This window comes from Labrus mixtus, chromosome 5 (genome assembly GCF_963584025.1).
Source record: "Labrus mixtus chromosome 5, fLabMix1.1, whole genome shotgun sequence".
NCBI classification, from domain to species: domain Eukaryota; kingdom Metazoa; phylum Chordata; class Actinopteri; order Labriformes; family Labridae; genus Labrus; species Labrus mixtus.
In genome coordinates, this window is record NC_083616.1 from 25,592,415 (window position 1) to 25,613,892 (window position 21,478).

Here is a 21,478-nt window from a genome sequence, read left to right on the forward strand (position 1 = left end):
AGGAGACTGTGAGTATATATTTGTTTTCTATATTTGTCTTAACAGAAACGTCCCACTTCTCATTTGGCTGTGAGATGTGTCTCACACCTTCGCCAGATGGTCCGCTCTGTTTAATTTTGTCTGTAGCATCATTCAGAGATTTATATTTATATACCTATCAGAAGATCAGCTTCATTCTTTGCTTCAGTTTGTCACACACCTCGGCTAAAATGTATGAACATAATCTACAACCTGCAGTTTCACATGGTGATGACGTCTTCTGTCCATCATGGCTTTAAAGCATGAGCCGTAAATCCAGCTCTGTCATCCTTTAACACTGAACAGCAATCCTTGAAATCATTTTTTTTGTAAAAGTATTTTTCACAAATTAGAATAAGTTTGTATATAAATCTGGTACAGTTGTGTGTATGAAATAGTTTACTTAAAGGTGCACTATGTAGTTTTGGTAGAGAAATGTGAAAGTTGGAGAAGTTTACAGATTCTGTGGTATATGTTCATAACTCTATACACAAACTGTCCTCAGAGGAAAATGTTGTCCCTGTAACACTGTTTGAAGATAAAATGCTATGCGAGGAGTTATGGTGGGGGGCCCACAACAGTAAAAGCGTAACTCTCCTTTTATGCTCAAAACAGTGTTCCAGGGACACATTTTTTCTTTCAGTAAAGGGTGTGTTTAGTTCAGAAAATATAGAATTGTTTCACTTCTCCACTACCTTTAAATAGAGGCAGAGGAGCTATGCATCAACCTGAATTGACTTGTCCCCTATACTAGTGCTTTTTACACAGTATATCCATATATCATAGGACTTGTACACACATTGTTGTTCTAAAAATGAAGGTCCTACAATGTAACTCTGGGAAAACGTAAGCAGCTGAACTTTCTTTAAGCATCAAAAGGTGAAGTCCACTCATAGAGATTTTTAAACGCAGTCTTAAAACTCATTTATTCAGTCTGGCTTTTATATAGTGTTTTATATCAATTCAAATCTTAACATTACTGTATTTTTGTCTTTTTTATCCTACTATAATTTTATATTTTCCTCTTATGTATTTATTTTAATATCTTGTTGCTTTTATGTGTCGTATTTTATTTTTATACATATATTTTATTTTTAATTCTTATTGGTGTGCATTAGTCTCTCAATGATTTTATAAACTACTTTTCGTCAATAACTTTTCTGCACTCTTGTTAAGCACTTTGAACTGCAATTTGATTTGTCTGAAAGGTGCTAAATAAAGTTTGATTGATTGATTGATCATAATGTTCCTTTTTAATGTTATACGGTATGATTAAATATCAGATTTGTTTTACGGATAAGTAACTGATTAAGCAGCATTTACAAGTCTTAGCTGGTTAATGGGCTTTACTTGTACAGCAATTTTCTAGTCTTCGGACAACTTTGTGTTAAGTGTCTTCCTCAAGGGGAGTATCACATGTGGACTGAAGGAGCGGAGGATCAAACCCACCCCCCACACCCCAACTTACTGACTGAGAGATGACCGACTCTACCCCTGATCCACAGCTGCATGGTTCTATGTGGTCGTATGTAAGTTAACATGAGTTATTTAAAAATAATCAAATCTGATTTGCTTTTATAAGAGGGGGCTGAGTTAGAAAATACTAACTAGTACTTGAATGCAGCTGTGAAGGGACGCTGTTGTACAGTTTTTACAGGTATTATTTGGTAGTTTAAATCATTAAACTTTACTCACAACCTAGGGAGGAACAATGGGCAGCAGAGATTGTATCTTATTTATTCATTTATTTAATTTGGAGGGGGGGTTGACATAAGTATGAATTTTGATTGGTGTCTTGATACTATTGTTTTTTTAAATTGTTTTTGTTTGGATAGTCTGCTTTACATACGCTCTTTTACAAGCGATTTACCTTCTTATTTATCACATCGGTGTTTCAAATTTGGAAAACTAAAGTAAGCTAAAAAGCTGTGGAAGGGAGACAGGTAGTAAAGTTGTCACATGTCATGTATCATTGCAAACATGCAGTTATTTAATGAATTAAACTGTCGAATAAACACATACAGTATGACCCCCCTTAAATTCTGTTAAAAAAAAAAAAACAAGTGCATCAGCTGCTTATGAAAAAGTGTCAGTCGATACTAAAAAGTCGCTTGTTCAGATCATGATACAATGGTGCAGTAGCAGTGCTCAAACACTGGGTGGCGCACACAGTCCAGTAATGAAGCAAGGCGTCTGCTGCGTCAACCGCACAGAGCTAAAAAGTACACAAACAGCAGAATCACGTCTGCAGAGAGAGAGAGAGAGAGAGAGAAATGAAAGACAGAGACCCAGTGATAGAATTTGATTTATTTCCTATAATCTCAAAAACATATTTCTTACTTTGCTTGCACTCCAAGAAACAAATATATTCCGTTATATTTAAAGTCGTACTGATCTAGAGTGAGCGTGACCCAGAGTAACTTTTTTTGGGCACCAAATTGCCACATAATTATTCCTCTATTAAATGAATCTTGGCTGGAGACCAGTGCAATGACTCATTTCATGGCTATTAGCATTTAAATGATATATCACACACATACACAGATGCACACGCACGGGGCACGTGTACTGTACACATAGATGCACATGGGGCTTGTAAGTGTATCCTTTTTCTTGGTGTTACAACAGTATGGCATATGGCATGGACTAAGTTTACCTCCCTGACTATCGCTCACAATAACACTGCATTTGGACATGAAAACACAACTTTAACCAACACTCAACACTTAGCAGAACAGCATATAGTACGTGAATATATTTGTACAAAAGGTATACACAAACAATACACTATATCACGTCATTTGTCTGGTCAATATGGCAGGTACACACACACGCACGCACGCACACACACACACACACACACACACACACACACACACACACACACACACACACACACACACACACACACACACACACACACAGTCTCACATTCAGTGGCTGCAGTTACACAACAACACACACACTCTTTTTTTTCTCCAGATTGTACATCAGCCATTCTGACCAAACTGTCACTCAAACACACGGCAGAGGACAGGAGAAACTATGTACAGGGTTTCATTCATAAAATATTGCACTTATTGGCCCATTGCATCTCACAGCGAGTGCTGTGACAACGCTTCTAAATCTGTAACACAGAGTGATATATATATTTATAGATATATACATCTTATTATAGAAATCTACATGGATAAGTCAGGGCTGGCTTCATGCAATGTTCGGGGGGGGGGGGGGGTTATTCGACTATGCAACAAACAACCAACAATGCTAAAGGAACTATGATGTTTTGGCACAAATGTTTTTTTTTTCTACATGAGTTGCACAACTGAGAGGCATTCTGGATTTTAAAAGAAGCTACAACTTTTATACTTTATTTTTGACTCATTATTTTGAGCTCTACTGTGCTGTTTATGCCAGCTGGGAGAAGCTCCCATTTCCAACTGAACGTCTGAAATGTTTTTTTCTTTAAGTAGGGATAAACTTTCATCACATAAACATGACATTTAGCATGCGGACTCAAAAGTTAAGCAATGTGATTAATATATGGCTGTTTATTCCATGCCAGAGCTGATCAGTAGTTTATTATTATACACTCTTCTGTGCCTTACCAGTGTGAGACTCTTATTTAAAGAAATGTTGGATAGTCACTGTCATAGTTAGATTCTATCTGAAGACAAAACAGTACATATGATTGAGTTTTCCTAAGCATGCTCATCGCATCAAACTATAAAGGGTCATCTTAGAGGCGAAGCACATAGAAATATTTGCTTTGAAGATTCACAGATACACTAATCGAGAAATCACACTTCTACAGACGGCAAACTGTGGAGTACTACTCACATCAACATTATAACATACTGGATTCATTCCCAAAGAAAGCATGACAGAGGAACCTACAGAGGCCGTGTTGGAGATGCTAAAAGGCCACTTTTTTTTATCCAAGGTAGAAGATTTTTTTTTTTTTTTAATAATAATGACAAAAAAATTACACTCAGACTTCAAACTCATGCACTCACACACTGCACAGACGCACACAACAGCCACACACTCAGGACACAAAAGAAAGCCGCTACATCCTTTAGTGCACAAAATCATAGATTTGGCAGCTTTAGGAGATAAAGTAATCCTATAAAAGTAAAATACATAACTGTACAAAAAATAATAACTATTAAAGCACTCACTCTGTCCCTCATTTTATTAGTATTCTAGGTCTTAAAGATTCTCAAGGTCTAAAGGTTTATCTGTACACCTGATTATGGCCTTATTGGTCACACTCAGATTATAACTGTACTAACTAGCTGAAGAATGAGAATATGGTGTCTCTATAATGTAGATATCCTGTAGTGTTACACATCTGACACAGCTATCACTGTTTGTCTGGTTATTTGCTCTGGATATAAGGTGATAAAATTGAGAGATAATACGACAGCATTTTGTAATTCTACTACTAAACTGGGTTTGAACTGTAGTCCAGAGGAAGCAGCACTAGCAGGAGTGATAACGCTGAGGGAGAAACAAAAAAACTCTGCACGCTCTGCGCTCTGACACCTTACAGGACCTGCACTGCCCTCCCTTTGACTCACCCACCCCACCCCACCCCCCCCACGTCGCTCACTAACAGTTGCATCCGGGCTGCTGCAGTGGTGGAGCGCTGTCTGTGAGTTTGGCAGTGGGGGCTCCCGTAGTGACGGCCGGATCGCTGTCCAAGCTCTCGGACATCTTGTCGCAAATGAGGTCGACGAGGCGTTCAAAGGTCTGCTTGACGTTGACGTTGTCTTTGGCGCTGGTCTCGAAGAATTCGAAACCTTGGGGGGAGATAGAGCGAGTAGAAACACAAAAGGCAAAAAAATGGTTTAACTGTATGTCATAGAGGGAGGGTGGAGATTATGTACCATCATAAAGGGGAAGGATAATTGAATAACAGCAGCAAGCAAAGAAGGACAAGCACCCACTCGTACTGAAAAGCACAAAAAGTAAAATAGTCTAAACAATTAAACCATTATAGTTTGTCCCTTAGACGGTTAAATATTTTGTGGTAAGAGTGTGAATGCTTGTCCTCTATTTCTCCACTGTGTCTCATAACATCAGTGTCATGAAGACACAAGCCATTACAGATAACATACATGGGGTGAATGTCTTCGTAAGACTTACCCAACTGTTCTGCCAGCAGTCTGCCACTATCCACTGACACCACTCTCTCTTCGTCCATGTCACACTTATTTCCAGCCAGCACCACTTGTGCATTATCCCATGAGTAGGTCTTTATCTGGGTTGACCTGCACACGATCACAAACAAAAAAAAACAAGAACACTCACCGTCAAATGGGTGCTGTTGCTGCCTTTCATAAAGATTCATTTGAATGTTGTTTTTTTTTGTGTAACTTTGATTGGATGGGAAATGAAGACAAAAGATGGCAGAGAAGAAGGCCATGCGGTAAAGTGTGTTCGCTCCATTTGGACCGGTCATGAACATGTCAATGCATCATCTTGTGTTTAGCATCATGTAATGTTTGAGTCAGTGATGGATGCAGAGAAAAAGTGGGTCAACTGCTTAATATCTACAGTTCCTCTTGGTCTTTCTTTATTGAAGTGTTTAAAATGCAAAATTAAGTTTAATTCAGTCACTAAGGACTGAGTTATTTTTACCTGTCATCAAACATAAAGAGACACATTAATCAATCACTAAAACCTCTATTTATACTCTGGAGATCACTAAGAAGCAACCCTCATATATATTGATATCGAGGCAAGTACAGAAGCAATAAAAAAGACACAAACAAAGCACATTTTTAAAACCACAAGGACGGTGATTTAAAGTCTTTAAAAATCCAAATGGGAGATACTCTGACATAGAAGTTAAAAGAAGTCAAATGTAACATAAAAATATGGTTATGATCAAAAAAGTACAGCTGTGTAAAACTGTGGACCCCTCCCCCCTCTACCTGGCTCTGTGTTTCCTGGATGGGCGGAGCTTCAGAGCCAATAAGGGCAGCCAGCTCACCTGCTGCAAACTCTTTGGGAACAATGGAGCTGGCTGACTTCATGCCTCATCACTCCTGATCGTGTTTATCATCTTATCTTTGTTTGAGAAACGTAAGTAGAATTTAATTAGTTCATGCTTTATTTACTCTACTGATTTTCTCGGTGTCTTTCATCTTTAATCCTGCATTTGCATTTATTTTTATCATGAGAATTAACTTTTGTTACATCTGATTTGTGACTTGGATTATGATGTCGAGATTGATTACCTTTGTTAATCTTTTAGCGTTGTCAGAAAACCAGTTGAAACTATAGAAGATAAAAGATTGGGCTGGAACTCTCTATCTGTTCTCCTTTGTCCTTACCGACAAACCATTGAGCTTCAACTGGGTGCACCCTGCTGCAGAAATAGTATTCCTTACTCTCAGAAATTAATCAAAAACAATTACAAACAGAAGTTAGAAGGAAGGTTTAAAATGACATTTCTAACATGTCCAACAGGTAAAGGTGCATTTAAGTCAAGGAGCTGCAGTGACTTGTTTTAACTTTTAGAATCTTAATGCACAGAGATAAACGGAGTGGAGAAACCCAGACAGCAGAGAAAAAACAGAGAATGAGAGAAAAGGACAAAGTGGAGAAAAGAGGGATGAGAAAAACTCTGAAGGAGAGCGCATATATATATATTCTCTAAAACATGTTAACATTCCTGCAATCAGCATGACGATACATTATACGTTTCCTTCCTGAGTTGGTTCTGTGTTTTAAAACACTAATAAATGACAACAATAAATTGAGCAGTAAAAGATGTAAAGCAGATTGAATGTGTCGCAGTCAAGCTAAAAGATGGTAGCCTACTAGCATAACAGTACGCTTAAAACAACAAAAATCAAACAGAGTGGGCCACGGTCTATGATTGGTCATCACATGTTACTTGTGGTTATTTTTTAATATTTCATATTGATATTTGTCACAGCCTATTTTTAGCCTTTCCCTTTAGAAGGTATCTTCAGCTGCTGCTAACCAGCGAGCTAAAAAATGTATCACAGCGTGTTAGCCATGGTCTCCCACAAGACGTATTACATACATTTACAGTTATTAATGTCTCAATACACAGAAGAAGTGCCCCCGTGGATCGTTGTTTGAGCTCTGTGTCTTTATCCCTACAGCCATCATTTAAGCTAGCCTGTGTTTGATCACTGGAGCCATTAAAGTCAGAAAGAGAGTAGGCTACGTAATGAGTGAGCAGAAGCAGGAACATGTCCTTTCTTTAAATTCACAGCTCTGTGGGTTACAAGTTTGTTTTGTACCAGGATGAAACTTATTGATTCGTTATTGGAAACTATTCATAATGGGTTTATCATATTTATGTTTCAGACGGGACAATCTGATACTATATGTTGATTTAGATGTTACCTGAAACATAAATACTCTTCTACTCATAGGAAATAATTTTCATGTCAAATGTTCCTGCATGACAACAGCTTTAACCTTCACATTTACTGCACAGGAAAGTTACTGCCCATCAGAGAGGACGGTGCCTGCACTGCTTCCAACCTCCAAACATATATCGAGAGGGATTTTAGGGAACAAAAATATCTCCTGTGGTGTTTGACTAAAAGTAGGGCAGCTTACATACCACAGGCTGAACACGGTAGAGAGAGAGAGAGAGAGCTGGTAAGAAAGAAAGGAAGAAACAATGATTCAAGAGGAGAGAGCGAGCGCAGCATGATGCTGGCACTCGTCCTCCTCTCTCTCTGTCCAGTTCTGACTTAGTGGTTCATATGTGGGTCAGTTTGAATCCAATGTTCACTGACAAAAAGACAACAGTGTTTGTATCTCATCTACCAGCGTATCAAATGTTAGTGTTTCAGGGTCTCCATGATTTCTAAACAATTTGGCCTCATGACAGTAAAAGAAAAGCATAATTATGTAATGTTGTCCTCGTTGAGTTGCTGCAGTAAAATGTTTTCTGCAAAGATTTATTTTCAAAACTCACAGTCCCACATTTTGTGTCAGCATTTCAATATTTCTCCATCCTGTCTCTGTCACAGGCAGGAAATGAGCACGTCACAGGCTTAATTCAGCCACAGTCGGGGAAGGAGCCATTGCCATGGCAACCACCTCTTTTTTTTTTTCTACAACCTTGTCACAAGGAACAAGGGAAAGAGAAAGTGGGATTTAAGCCTGTGGCAAAGGCAGAAAAGGAAGATATCTGTTTATGTGCCGGTTTAAAAAAAAAAAAAGCACTCTCTTCTCTTGTTGTTCTGATCCGTGCTCTGTCTGGTAGGTAAACTCACAGGTAAGTCCTCAGGATAGTCTCTGCCAGTGACACACTTTGGTCGATTAATTACCAAACCCCTCGCAGACAGTACTCAGACTGCAGTCGTCCATCAAAGTGTCAGACAGGCTGTAAAAGAATAATAGGTGTGTCTGGCTCCGACCTCTCTTTACAAGAAAGCCCGGTTCCTCTAGTGGGTCATTTATTTCAGTACAAGTCAGGCTGATAGAGGAGCATTTTAACACAAGGCATGCTTTACATTTTAACAATAGCTCAGCTAATAACTATAAATGTGTTTTCACTCAGGCTAAAGGCAGCTGCTTTCACCATGACAGCTGCTGCTAAAGGAGCTGTCAACTGCTGCTAGCTAAAAGATAAGGGCCAAGCAGACACTGGCCTTAATAGAGATTGTCACAGTGCTAAAGAGGGCATGTAGGTGATATGTCAACTGCAAAAATACCACCCTCTATAGCAAGTCAGTGTGAGTCCTATCATCATTTCCTTGCAGCTGACGCAAAAGTAACATCAAGGGAATAAAAAGCCTGATGATTCAGAAGTCTTTCTCTCGTTCTGTGCTCTGTAATCTCTGCAGACTGGCAGAGAGAGATAACCGCAGGACAGCGGGGTGTAAATAAAATGTAAGATGACAGTTTCTCACCACAACGTCTGCACAGAGTCGGGTGTGAGGAGGAATAAAAACACACATTTAATGCCTAACTGCAGGACTGAAACTCTACAGAGCTGTGCTGTTTATGCCAGCAGGACAATGTTTTAGTTATTCCTTAAGCAACAATCCTAACCCAGAAACCTGGTTTCTGCCACCAACTGAACGCCATCTTCCAAGTCCTGGGTTAGACGTCAATGCCTCGTCATAAATCAGTGACATTTGGGTTTGGCTCAGAGTTACTGTCCAGCCTGCCGATGGTTATGTGACTCAGGAGTGACCTTGACGAGCAAGACCTCCAAGTCGGACAAAGACGAACAATCACACAACAAGACTGTCAAATATGAGACAGAGGACGGGTATGTTCAATATCAAGCGAGCAGGATGGCTAGTGATTCAATTACAAGGACACACGGGAAGACTTTTTAATACACTCATCTGGTCTTCATGACAATAAAATCAGAAGGAAACAGGATAAGAGGAGAAATCATAAACAGGCCGAAACTAATGCTAGAGTGTCTGCAAAGACTCACCAGTCCTGCACAGCGCCGAAGGACTCCTCGTTGGTGATGTCGTACATTAGGATGAAGCCCATGGCCCCGCGGTAGTAGGCGGTGGTGATGGTCCTGTAGCGCTCCTGGCCTGCTGTGTCCTACAAACAGACGACATGATGTTAGCCGGCTGATTGATATTTACACTGTCAGGCTCCGAAACATGGACACGACCCTGCAGCTGCACAGCACGTATATGCAAGTCAGTGATGGTAAATGAGCAGGGTGCATTATTCATCTGCAGCTATTTATACACACTAAGATATTCTTTGATTCACATCTGAGCATAGTTTAGACCGTTATCTACATTTCTACATCCACTTGAGGCAATGTTTGTCGTGTTCATGATGTGGAAACGATCATTATGCTAATTGCCTCACTGGCTTTGCATTGATAAGATGCCAAAAACAGCGATTCAGTTAAGGCTGGAAGTGATTGATTGTTTCCTCTCCTCAATAAAATAATCACTCGGCTGTGTTGGACAGCCAGTGGAGCAGAATTCAGAGCATTCGTTTATGAGGGGGGGAAAAAAAAGGGCTAAAAATAGAGGTAGAAATGGTACAAACGTGGAGGAACTGCTTGCTGTTTTATGATAAGGTTGAACGAATTGCTCAAAGGCACAGCGAGGGAGTGATTACACAGCATTCGAGGAGTGCTTCATTGTACACAGATTACCCTGGAAACAAGCGCACGCTGCAGCTCTTTGCCACGAGATGTCAATGAAAATGCTAATAAGGCCTGAAACAGACAGATGAAGCTTTGCTGTAGTGAGTCTGTCCATGAAAGGAAAGGAGGGGATGTGCGAGTTGTTTTTTTTTTTTTTTTTTTGTCTTCCTCTGCAGTGGTTAACAGAAGCGTAGATTTGTTTGTTCAACGATCAGTTATGTAACACTAAACTCGCCGTCCCTCCTGTCTGGTGCTGCATGTTTACTGCGCCGATTGTCCCACCCACAACAAGTGTGTTCACATGCGTTCTGTGGACCATGATGGACGACTTCTGGCTGCTCCACTTGGATCTCGTTAAACAGAAGCCCCCCACCCCCACCCCACCCCCGACAGGCGGCACAGGATTTGTATTTGCCACGGTCGCTGTGTCTGCCGTCATTGTGCACATGGCTGCAACAGTGTGCTGTGCGTTATAGCCAGGGGACAGCTCTGACCTTCACACCACAGAGACAGAGCTCACATTCTGCAGAGCATCCACACACACACACACACCACAAATAGCACCTTTTGTCGCGTTACAGTAACTCTAGAATTGCAGATGAAAGCCTCCATTTTAAATGTAATGTCAGAGGATGGGAGCGTCCATTGTAGGGCAAAATTCTGGACATGAAAAGGTTTTTTATGACACAAATTGTAAAAGTATTCTGCAGCTTATTTTCTTTTTTTTTGTGTGTGTTTGTGAATTGTTATTCTTAGACACGTCATTAGCCTATTGATTTCGGCTCGAGTGCCTGACAATGACCTCTGCATTTCCAGGCGATTTTCCTGTGAAAAAAGGCGGAGCAGGACAGAAAAAAAAAAAAAGTTGCTGAGCCCCGTGAATCTGAGCTCCTCGAAACGCTTTGCTCGTAGTCCGCAGCCCTACAGAAATCAATCCAAGAAGCGGCTGATTACTTCGAGTGGGGCTGTAGTGAGCGCCGGCTGACACTCGCCTGAACTCCTCTTCATTCAGGAAAGTGATTCCATTTTTTCCACCGAGTTCTCCTCGGCGACGTTTCATTTCATTCACTTCAACCTAATACAGAAACGGGGACGATTCTGAAAATTCCTTTTTTGTGCTTTTCTCTCTCAACAGGTTTGTTTTGTGACGACCTCAGTGACATTAGCCAACAGCCATCTTGTTAAAAGGCTGCTTACAGTACTGCAGGTCTCAGCACTTTGAGCCCAATTAAAAAAAGGACAGGCCAATTATGTGGACACCACAGTGGTCCTTTTCCCTCTGAATATGCTCAGCTTTGCTAATGATAAAAACACATTAGCCCAATTAGCCACTCATGACTGTTTAAATGTAGCTTTCACATCCTGCTGGGCCGCTTCTTCTCTGTCTATTTATTTGATAAGCAAACATTAACTGTCTGGAGGACGGCTAATTGCTGCAAAAGACAACTATTATGACAAGGGAGAGCAAAACCTCTGAAGGAAAGCTGACATTTAGCTAAGGAACAACAAGGAGGATTGGAAAGAAAGTAACAAGAAGAGGTCTTACGTATCATCCCCTCACTGTCTCAGAGGTATTAGAGGATGCTTCAACAGATCCGATGAACTCCTAATTAAACAGCCTGAGACGGTCTTCAGTTTCCCACACGTTCAATGAGAGGTGTTGCTTCTGTGTTCCTTCCAGCCGCGTGCCAAACTAACACTTACTAGTCTCTTGTCAGGAATGTTGAGACTTCCATCTGCCTCCATACTTACATCCTGGTGTTAACGCAAGACAACACGTATCCCCCCCCCCATCGAGCTTTATGCAAATAATAACGCACACAGCTGATGTGTGCCACATGTTTTTCAGAATAAGGAACAAAGAACCAAACATACTCTCTGTTGTGAATTGAAATGTTGATATCTAAAGAGTATAATTATAAAAGGACTTAGCTACACTGCGACAACTCAAATCTTAGCCGGTGTATCGGTCTAATTTCTAGAAATAAAAGTGTCTCATCAGGCTTCTTATAAGCCACATTCACCTGTCAAGCTAAGATTACCATCTCATTTCAAGATATTACAAGCAAAGAAATACATCCTGAGTTGATTGTTATTGAGTACAAATAGCTAAATGTACTTTTTAAGTTTCTTGAAATTGGATAAAAATATGATTTTAAGAAACTTAAGCAAAATGTCCTAGCTGCATTGTCAGCTGTTTTTACGAATTACAATCAATTCTGTCATTGACGTTTGCCTAGAATATATTGAAATGAGATGCTTGTCTAGACTTGTTAGGTGAGTGTGGCTTTTATTACGTGTAATGAGATATTTTGAACTATGAATTCGACATATATACTTTCTGATTGGAGTTTCTTTGCAGTGTAGGACGGTGTGAAATGTCACTTGAAGGACAAAATGGTCATTTTTGTCCACCTGCATGTTGTCAAGATGACATCAGACTTCTTCAATATTGTTAGTCTTTATTGTACAAAGCTAAAATGTTGGAAGAAGTAATATTAGCTCTGATGTATAGTCTATACTTTGAGTGAAGGATGTGTATCATAATGCAAAGCCAACCTGAAACAAGACGTATGTCCAAGCATATAAAGTAAGCACGATCTGTCCTAAAAGCCTCGCCCCTGACTTGAATTGAATTAATGCACATGGGGGATCCCGTTCATGCAGGACTTTTTTTTTTTGTCTAACAGCCTGTCACTCTCCTTGAAATGTATTGATCAGCAGAGAGAGATATGGACAGAGGTCACGAGAAGGTGGGCTCTGGGCAAAGATTGACAGCCTTATGGAAACAGGAGTCGCTCAGCAGGAACACAAAGACTATAAGAGCAGGAGAGGAGGAGACACGAGAGGGGGGGGAGGGCATCTCTGAAGAGCCCCTTCCCCCTTGGAGCTTTGATAGTCCTCCAGGAGACCTTAGAGGACAACATGAAACACGTTTCTTCTAGACGATCGGTGTGTTTCAACATGCAAACGCTCTCCATTTGAATGGGTTAAAAAGAATTTTGAGCGAGGTGTGCACACAGAAATAAACCGGGATGAAAGAAAAACACAACGATGACCCTTCTTTATAATCTGGAAATTTGTTGTCTTTCCCCTTAAACTTTCCACCTTTTTAGGTTATAAATAAATCATATTTCAAGTTTATCTTTCAAAACCGAAGGAATAATGAGGAAAAACAAGAGTAAGATGCATTAAGTGCAAGGCGAGCAGAAATAGAATCTGCATTAGCTCCTTCTATTTTCATCTGGTTTGGTCAGGAATCAAACATTTTGTGGCTCCCTCCTAAATGTTTAATGCTTGCATTTGAATATTTCATACCCAGATCTGCAGCTTGATCCTCTTGTCGTTCTTGTACACGGTCTTCACTTTGAAGTCGATGCCCACCGTGCTGACGAAGGCCGAGGTGAAGGCGTCATCTGCGTAGCGGAACAGGAAAGACGTCTTGCCCACGCTGCTGTTGCCGATGATCAGCAGCTTGAACATGTAGTCAAAGTTTTGGTCCCCTCCCTCTCCCTTCCCTTTCGCATCCTGGGTGGCAGCCATCTGTAAAAAAAAATCAAAATAAAAAAAACACAAAGAGAGAGACGCTGAACAGATTGCAGAAAGCGCTTCACCTTGAGTTAGTGTGAAGCTTCTCAGGATTGTGACGCACAGATGATGTGGACCAATGAGAGACACATTTTTTTTAAGTTCTCTGTCTCTCTAGTTTTTTTTTTTAAATGCAACTTCTAACGTAGTTTACTCACTGGTACCAACGAGTCAAGGAGCAAAAGAGCCTGATGTTGCACATACAGTAATTGCTGGTTGTACTACAGAGGCCGCACAGATCAGAGGTGACAGACGGCTGTGTCAGGCAAACCAGCGTGACCAACACAGCAAGCTGTTGTATTGATGAGCATCAGATAAGCAGGCTTTTAAAATGCTGAGCTGGCCTTCTCTTAAAAAGTGTTTTTTTAATGCAAAATTATAAAAACTAATTAAACTAAAAGATTGGCAATGTAAAGGTTATGAATACAGACAGCTGTGATTCTGTCATTTTATACGCTGTCTATTATTCAGTTTATTTTCTCAATGTGAATTCATGCTATGCTCGAACAAAAAAATGCAAATGTATTTTTATATTAGTCTTACAACAACAATTTCACACCTCATTTTTCTTTTCTTTTTTGCAGCTTTCATGCTTCCTTTTTCTGATTATAAATCTTAGCAGCCCTTAAATCTTCCATTTTAAAGCTGCTCTGCTTCCGTATTGTGTAAAGAAATTGTATAATGCTACATTTTCACCTAAGCATCTATAGGCACTGAGGAGATCTGAAGCTGTCAGCAGTCAGCAACCTAAGAGGACAAGAGGACTGGGAGCAAAAATGACAAGAGCAGAGTCATCTTTGCTCCAAGGTGAATGTTTTCACAAAGCCACTGCGCCTAGAAGCCAAACACGGACACCCAGTCTCTCCGCACAGCCTCTGCTTTTTATAAAAGATGCCGGACCTCCATCCTGCACATCCTGCACATCCTGCACCGGGTTTCGCTTCCGTGTATGAAATAAAAAAAAAACACACACACACAACCGAGGCTGTATTTGCAAGGACATCGCTTTGAAATATCATTGCAATGCTGGCATTCAGACACACGGAGATAAAAGCATCGGATGGAACAGGGAATGACTCGATATCATTAAAGAGGGAGCTGCATGCCAGCTAATATCAACCTAGCTACTCTGGGCAGGAGGTCATCTTTTTACCCGCTGAATGGAATTCTTCCATATTAGCCTACTGTTAAGAAATGAAACTAGCACAACGCGTTGAGGACATTGCGTGAACAAACCTGTTTTTGAAGGCCTGGCGCTCTTATCTGTATGTGCCCGTGTTTTGCAGAAAACGCGTTTTCTCTAAATGTCTAATTCAGGCGTTGATTCTCTCTTCCCCCCTCCGCGTCTCTCTTTCTCTTTGGAGCGCCGAGCACTTTCAGCACCTGGGAGCTGTCCCCTCCGCTTCACATGTGGCACGCGCCCCTGCGCTGACGAGGCTTGCGCTCGCGTGAGACGAGCACGAGCGTGAAAGGGAAAGCGCGTTTGGTTCGCTTGCTCTGACGTCAGCGCGAGGCTCGTCGGGGCCAACAAAAAAAAAAACATGGGGAGTGTAGTTTTTTTGCAGCGTATCAGCGCGGATGCGGATGTTGGTTGAAATAGTAGCTATTCGACTACATTACTCAGCATGCAGCTCTTCACAGCTGTGGAAAGGCAGGAATAACATCTGTGGGTCTTTAAAAAAAAAAAAAGATGTTGTCTACAGCCTATGATCCGAATCATGCAAAAAGAAAGACAAACATTGCAATAAAACTTTAGGCCTATGAAGTCCTGCTCCCTTGTTTGTTTGTTTTTCATTTTGTAAAATCATGCATCTTACCTTCCCATACAGGTCCATGTTAGGTCTCAAATAAATGTGCCTGTATTCAAACCCGCCCTTATCGCTACAATAAACTCCCAGCTGGACGCTTTTTTTTTTTTTTTTTTTTACTGGAAGCAAATATAATGGCCTCTTCTTTTGCGTCACTCTTGGACGCTTTCGCCCCGCCGTCCCCCCGCCCATGCAGCAAACCCTGCTTCACAGAACAAACGCCTGTGCAAATAAGAAGAGAGGCCTGAGTGCTGATTGTTGCTGTGGGCCTTTCAATAGAAGCAAGTGCAAGAGGAGGGAGCGGTGGAAGTGCAAAAAAAAAAAAATAGGCATCTTTAATTTGCAATGGTAATCACATCAGCCCTCTTTTAGGTGGATTATAATGGCTGCTTGATTCATTTAAAATATTCCAAAGTATAGTGTAGCATTTTTCATTATAGGACCCGTATTTTCACAGCATCAGTGATTCTGAGCGTCTTCCAGTGTATTATTATAATAACCATCTTCTCCTCATACTAGAGGCCGACATCATTTATGATAGTCCACCATGCAGAAACAGCACAGTATTGGACACACCAGACCTTATATAAGCGTGGACTACAGTTTTGATTCATTTCTAGCCATGACTCGTATCAACCAGTAAGCTGCAGACATCTGATAGGCTGTGTGTGAAGTTACAGGGCGGGCTGTGGAGTGACAGATCGCCCTTTTGACTGGAGGATGTGCAGACTCAGTGCGCAGCCGCAGACCAGGGAGCGGGTCAGGTAGGCTGTGCAAACACGTCTGTCTCTGCAAATCGACATTTTCCAGTTGTAACTCTACAAATGTAGGAAAGCCGTGTCACAGTATTCGTAAACCTTGCTCATAAGCAGGTGCACTATCAGGGAACCGAGGATATTTACTATTAATGCTGTGCAGAGAATGTGTCCAAATTCAGGAATCCTGAGATCTGTTTTTATTTCCCATGCTTCTCTGGAATAGTCCGGTGTTGGTGGTTCGTCTTTGGTTACAGAGAGCCTGTACCTGCATTCCTTTCACAAACCATGCTGTCGTTTCTGTTTAAGACCTCGGCGTGGTAAACAAAACTTTTCTAGAGGTTTCTGAATGAGAAAAGGCCACAGTGGCTCCCCCTGCTGTTGGAAAAAGGTGCTGTGCTGATATTTGTTCTTCCTTGTGGTTCATGATTAACAGAGCAAAAGTGGCAGACATCAAATAAGTGTTGCTACATTAGCTGCTACTGAAGTGAGCTATATCTGTTTACAAAGGGTCAGTCTTTGGTTATTTTTATCCTGGGCAGAAACCAGATGACAAACACCAACACTATTTTTAGCATACAATGAAGGCAGGTTGTGGTGTTTAAAAATAGATTGTTTAAACCATCAAGTGTTTAAAAAAAAATGAACAGATTTAATTTTAAGACCTTAATGAGCTTTTACACCAAAAAACAATCATTCATAAAAGCACTGGCATTAAAAGAGAAAGGCCTACTCCTCAAACAACATGTGGTTTCAAGTGTGTGACTTAAAACATTTGAGTCAAACTTGTTTATTTGAAGAGGTATTCAGATATTTTGGTTCTGCCAATTGTGACTCGAGCTTCAGCGGATATGGTGTCCAATAAGTAACAAGACCAATGTGTCTCTGCCTTTAACACATAGTTTGTCAACCAGAGAGCAAAGCAGTGACTATTTTATGTTTTCTGTAAAATGTCTAGATCATTAACAGGACAGAGTTCAAATGTTTGATTTGTTGGGGCGCTGGTAGCCTAGTGGTTTTGTGCCTGCGCCCCATCTACGGAGGCCCTGGACCCCCAAGCGGGCGGCCTGGGTTTGGATCTGGCTCCTGTGGCTCCTTTCCCACATGTCATCCCCAACTTTCTCTCTCTTTTCCCGATTTTTGCCCAACCACTGTCCTATCTCTTAATAATGGAATATAATGCCCAAAAATAAACCTTTAGATTTTTTCTTTCATTTATTTATCATCATTTGAGTGTTAAGAGTGTTTCAGTTTGATGATCTATGGCATGTGACATGTGATGCAGACGCTGTAAAATCAACGAGTAATACAGATCTATTTTGTACCATATACTGCAGGTGACCGTTTGCAATGGAGGACTCCATCGAGGTGATTCTGCAAGACGACAGCAACGTCCTTCCTCCCACCAGGGCTCGTCCTCTGGTGTCGGCCTGCACAGGCGTTGTGCTCACGGGACTGTACGGCGTCTGGAGCCTGTTTTCTGTGCCTGGCTTTCGCAGAATCCCGTGGAACCTCAAGGTTCTTGAGATATCCTTTTTCTGTTCTTGCCTGCCTGCTTTGCTGCGTTTCTACCTTTTCAAAAATTAAAAACTGCATGCTAGTTTCAAATAAAATGAGATGGAATGACATAACTTGTGGATTAACGATAAAAAGTGCTTATGTGGGAGCGTAGTGCTCCGTGAAACAAATGTGGATGAAGAAGAAAATGGTAAGTCTCTGATACTTTGAGGAGAACTGCACAATCTTCTGCAGTGAAGGACACGCTGTGCTGTGCAGGATTCCATTTTTGTAACATAATAGCACTATTTTTCTTTCACTGTCAGTACAAGATGAACAAGAGAACACGATGGTCAGGAGCAGATCATCAGAAGTTGGGTAACTTAAAATTTGATCAGAAATGTATTTGCGCTTCCAATCATTTTTCTCTTGAGAGAGAGAGAGAGAGAGAGTGAGTGAGTGAGAGACAGAGAGAGACAGAGAGAGAGTGAGTGAGAGACAGAGAGTGAGTGAGAGACAGAGAGAGACAGACAGACAGAGAGAGAGTGAGTGAGAGACAGAGAGAGAGAGTGAGTGAGTGAGAGACAGAGAGAGTGAGTGAGAGACAGAGAGAGACAGACAGAGAGTGAGTGAGAAACAGAGAGAGTGAGTGAGAGACAGAGAGAGACAGACAGAGAGAGAGTGAGTGAGAGAGAGTGAGTGAGAGAGACAGAGAGAGAGAGACAGAGAGAGAGAGTGAGTGAGAGACAGACAGACAGAGAGAGAGAGAGAGAGTGAGAGACAGAGAGTGAGTGAGAGACAGAGAGAGAGACAGAGAGAGAGTGAGAGAGAGAGTGAGTGAGTGAGTGAGAGACAGAGAGAGAGAGAGAGAGTGAGTGAGAGACAGAGAGACAGACAGAGAGAGAGAGAGAGACCTGCTTAACGTGTCATTTAGCCAGATATGGTGAACCAGTTCCTCTGATAGTGAGTGGGAGATCAGACTCAAGGTTATAGTCATAGCACTCAGAAAACCTGAGTGTTGTGAACAGTAGAGAGGCTGATTTTAATCTCTTTAAAAGAAGAAGAAAAATATGAAAATGTTGCTGATGTAATGTTTGGTTGGAGTGTCATAAAAACTGTAACAATGTTTTACTAACTAATAATTAAATTAGACTAAGTTAAATAATAACTAACTGCTAATTTGACTGGCTGAAGTTGAATAACAGACTAATCTACAATAAACAGACTGTGGAAAAAAAGCTGCATAAAGAAGTCTTCACCTTTTCATGTTTCTGTTGTAATGTGATCACACACTTACAGCATGTTTGCACTGTGGTCCAGGTTCCTTATTTGCCCTCCAGTAAAGATCAGACACTGAACACGATGAAGCTGCTTGAAGGACGAACCGGCCGATTGGCAGATCTGGGATCAGGCGACGGAAGACTGGTTAGTGAGTGGAAGTTGTTAGGAAGTGATGAGAGTCAATCTGACATATTAGTTTAAATTCAGTGTGGGAAGTCAATGCGTGTGTGCTCTGTTTTGACTCTATTGGCGTGCTGTAGTTGTATTTTACATGCTTCATTTTGGATTTGCAGGTGTTTGCAGCCTCTTCGGCTGGTTTCCGGTGCACAGGGTTTGAGATTAACTCCATTTTAGTGTCATATTCCAGGAACAAGGCGCGGTGGAGAGGACTCCCCTCAAGTCAGGCTACCTTTGTGAAAAAGGACTTCTGGAAGGTAAGAGTTTGACACGATTTCTATCTCTTCTTAAGCCTGATGAAAGTGTTTATAATGACATCTTTGTGTGGTTTTTGTTTTCATAGATTGATTTATCTCCATACGACAATGTGACAGCTTTTCTTTCTCCAGAAGTGGTGAGTGTGTTAGCATTCCTGTTGACTTTTTTTTTTTTTTAGCTGGATAAGTCATTTAAAACACACGCACCTCTGAAAATGTCTAGTTGAGTCACTTGTTCACATATGCACTCACAGTTGGATGATCAATGCTTCCTGCTTGCTGAATATAAGAAGCAGCTTCATTGTGGTCACGATGACGAGCACGCTGTTCGCTCCCAGGTCCTGTGTTATAAAAAACATGCCCTCTTGTTTGTGGGGAACTTTTCTGAATATTACCTGCTTCGTTTTCACATTTGCTCACCCCAACATCACAAACTAATTTTCCTAAGGGGCTGGTTGGAAAAACTCTGGTGTGTGAAAACACAAATACATAGCATCTGATTGCTAAGCAGTTAAAATAGCCTTTTATGATTGTTTTTTTTTTTTTTTTTAAGATGGGGGTTCTCAGTGAGAAGCTGTTGAAAGAGCTTCCTGATGATGCCCGGGTCATCGCTTGTCGTTTTCCTTTCCCTGACTGGCCGCCACAGTCCTCCGCCGGCTCAGGTCTCGACCAGACGTTTGCCTATGACATAAGAAACGTGCGCTCACACCTGAGGAAGTTGTCCAACACGGCGTGTGTGGAATAAGTCGTAGTGTTGCTAATAGAGTTTGTGTATTTATTTATTTATTTTTTCAGTTAGAAGCACTGATCAGGGGTTGTCCTTTTTTTGAAAGATGTCTCTGAACACTGAAGGGATGAGAGGACTCTGACTAAGCCAGACAAGATGTCAGGATGATTCTGACATTACTCAGGCCCTGCACGATACTGTATGTTCAATCTTTGCACTGCCAGAACACACTCAGCCTGTTTCATGTTGCTCACAGCGTTCATGTGAATACCAACATGCTCTGCTGTCTGGAATATGGCTTGGATTTAAAATCTCGATCAAACAGCTCTTCCTCTCCAAATACTTTAACTTCACATCAGCTCTAATAAACCTACTTTAGAGGGCTACAGGAGGGATTGTGTGGGAAGTGTTGAATTTCTTTGCCTTTAAAAGATGTCCTCAGATACCCCCATGTTTAAAACTGTCACCTGGCCTTTGAGAGCCGTGGAATAAACTTCTGTGTAGAGAAAAGGTTATTTAGTGTAAGAACTGTGGTGACGTGTGTAACCCAGATTGTGTGTGTTTGACCGTTTTCTTGGTTTTATCACAAATAAAATAATTTCCCATGCACTCGACTGGAACTGTCTTACTCTATCTAGTACATGACGTGACGTTAGGATTATATTGCTATATGTACATTACTTTAATGCGTTCATAGAGCAGGTTCATACACTCGCAGACCACTTTCAGAAGTTTCATCAAGTCCAACATGTCAGTCTCTAATCGCTATGTACACGGTATAAACTATAGTGAACATGGTTTCAATGGCGAAACCTGCTTTGCATCCTAAATGGTATCCTAAATGTCCAGCAGAGGGTGCTGGTGGCCCAAACTGACTTTGGTGCAGACACACAGGAGAAGGTGAGCCTGAATGGAATACAAATAGTGCTAAACCTCTGCATTGTGGATGCTTTATTGTCCAGATGCGTCAGACTTTGAACACCTTTAATAATATTTATTATCACCTAAATGTTTTCATGCTCAGATTCAATGAACATAATGTGTAAACAAACAAGCCTATCAAACATGTCCTACATTATTATTATTAGTGTCGTGGGTGGCAACTGCTGATCGAATCAGTTATTCTTTTAAGAGTTAAAAGTAAACCTATTCAGTTTTATTTCCTTTGATCATGTCGATGCCATCATCAACACCTCTGTACACGCATTGGTAATCAATATTATTCAGACCTC

The 21,478-nt window shown here is 41.0% G+C and overlaps 2 protein-coding genes across 3 annotated transcripts; one reads left to right on the forward strand and one right to left on the reverse strand.

The window, feature by feature from the left end:
* Positions 1–2,310: 2,310 nt before the first annotated feature.
* Positions 2,311–15,687, reverse strand: rab3c (RAB3C, member RAS oncogene family). 2 transcript variants are annotated; one of them, XM_061038792.1, is made up of 5 exons: positions 15,562–15,687; positions 13,475–13,699; positions 9,473–9,591; positions 5,170–5,294; positions 2,311–4,823 (listed from the first exon to the last, which is right to left on the reverse strand). In XM_061038792.1, the coding sequence occupies exons 1-5, from the start codon at positions 15,577–15,579 to the stop codon at positions 4,633–4,635; spliced, it is 678 nt and encodes a 225-aa protein (XP_060894775.1). In that variant the 5' UTR covers positions 15,580–15,687; the 3' UTR covers positions 2,311–4,632. The 2 variants fall into 2 exon arrangements, with proteins under 2 accessions (XP_060894775.1, XP_060894776.1); XM_061038793.1 differs by lacking the exon at positions 15,562–15,687 and adding an exon at positions 14,981–15,198.
* Positions 15,688–16,231: 544 nt separating this feature from the next.
* On the forward strand, positions 16,232–20,853 carry si:dkey-190g11.3 (uncharacterized protein LOC567059 homolog). The gene is made up of 6 exons (XM_061038794.1): positions 16,232–16,316; positions 17,645–17,825; positions 19,125–19,229; positions 19,379–19,519; positions 19,606–19,656; positions 20,073–20,853. The coding sequence occupies exons 2-6, from the start codon at positions 17,658–17,660 to the stop codon at positions 20,262–20,264; spliced, it is 657 nt and encodes a 218-aa protein (XP_060894777.1). The 5' UTR covers positions 16,232–16,316; positions 17,645–17,657; the 3' UTR covers positions 20,265–20,853.
* Positions 20,854–21,478: the final 625 nt, after the last annotated feature.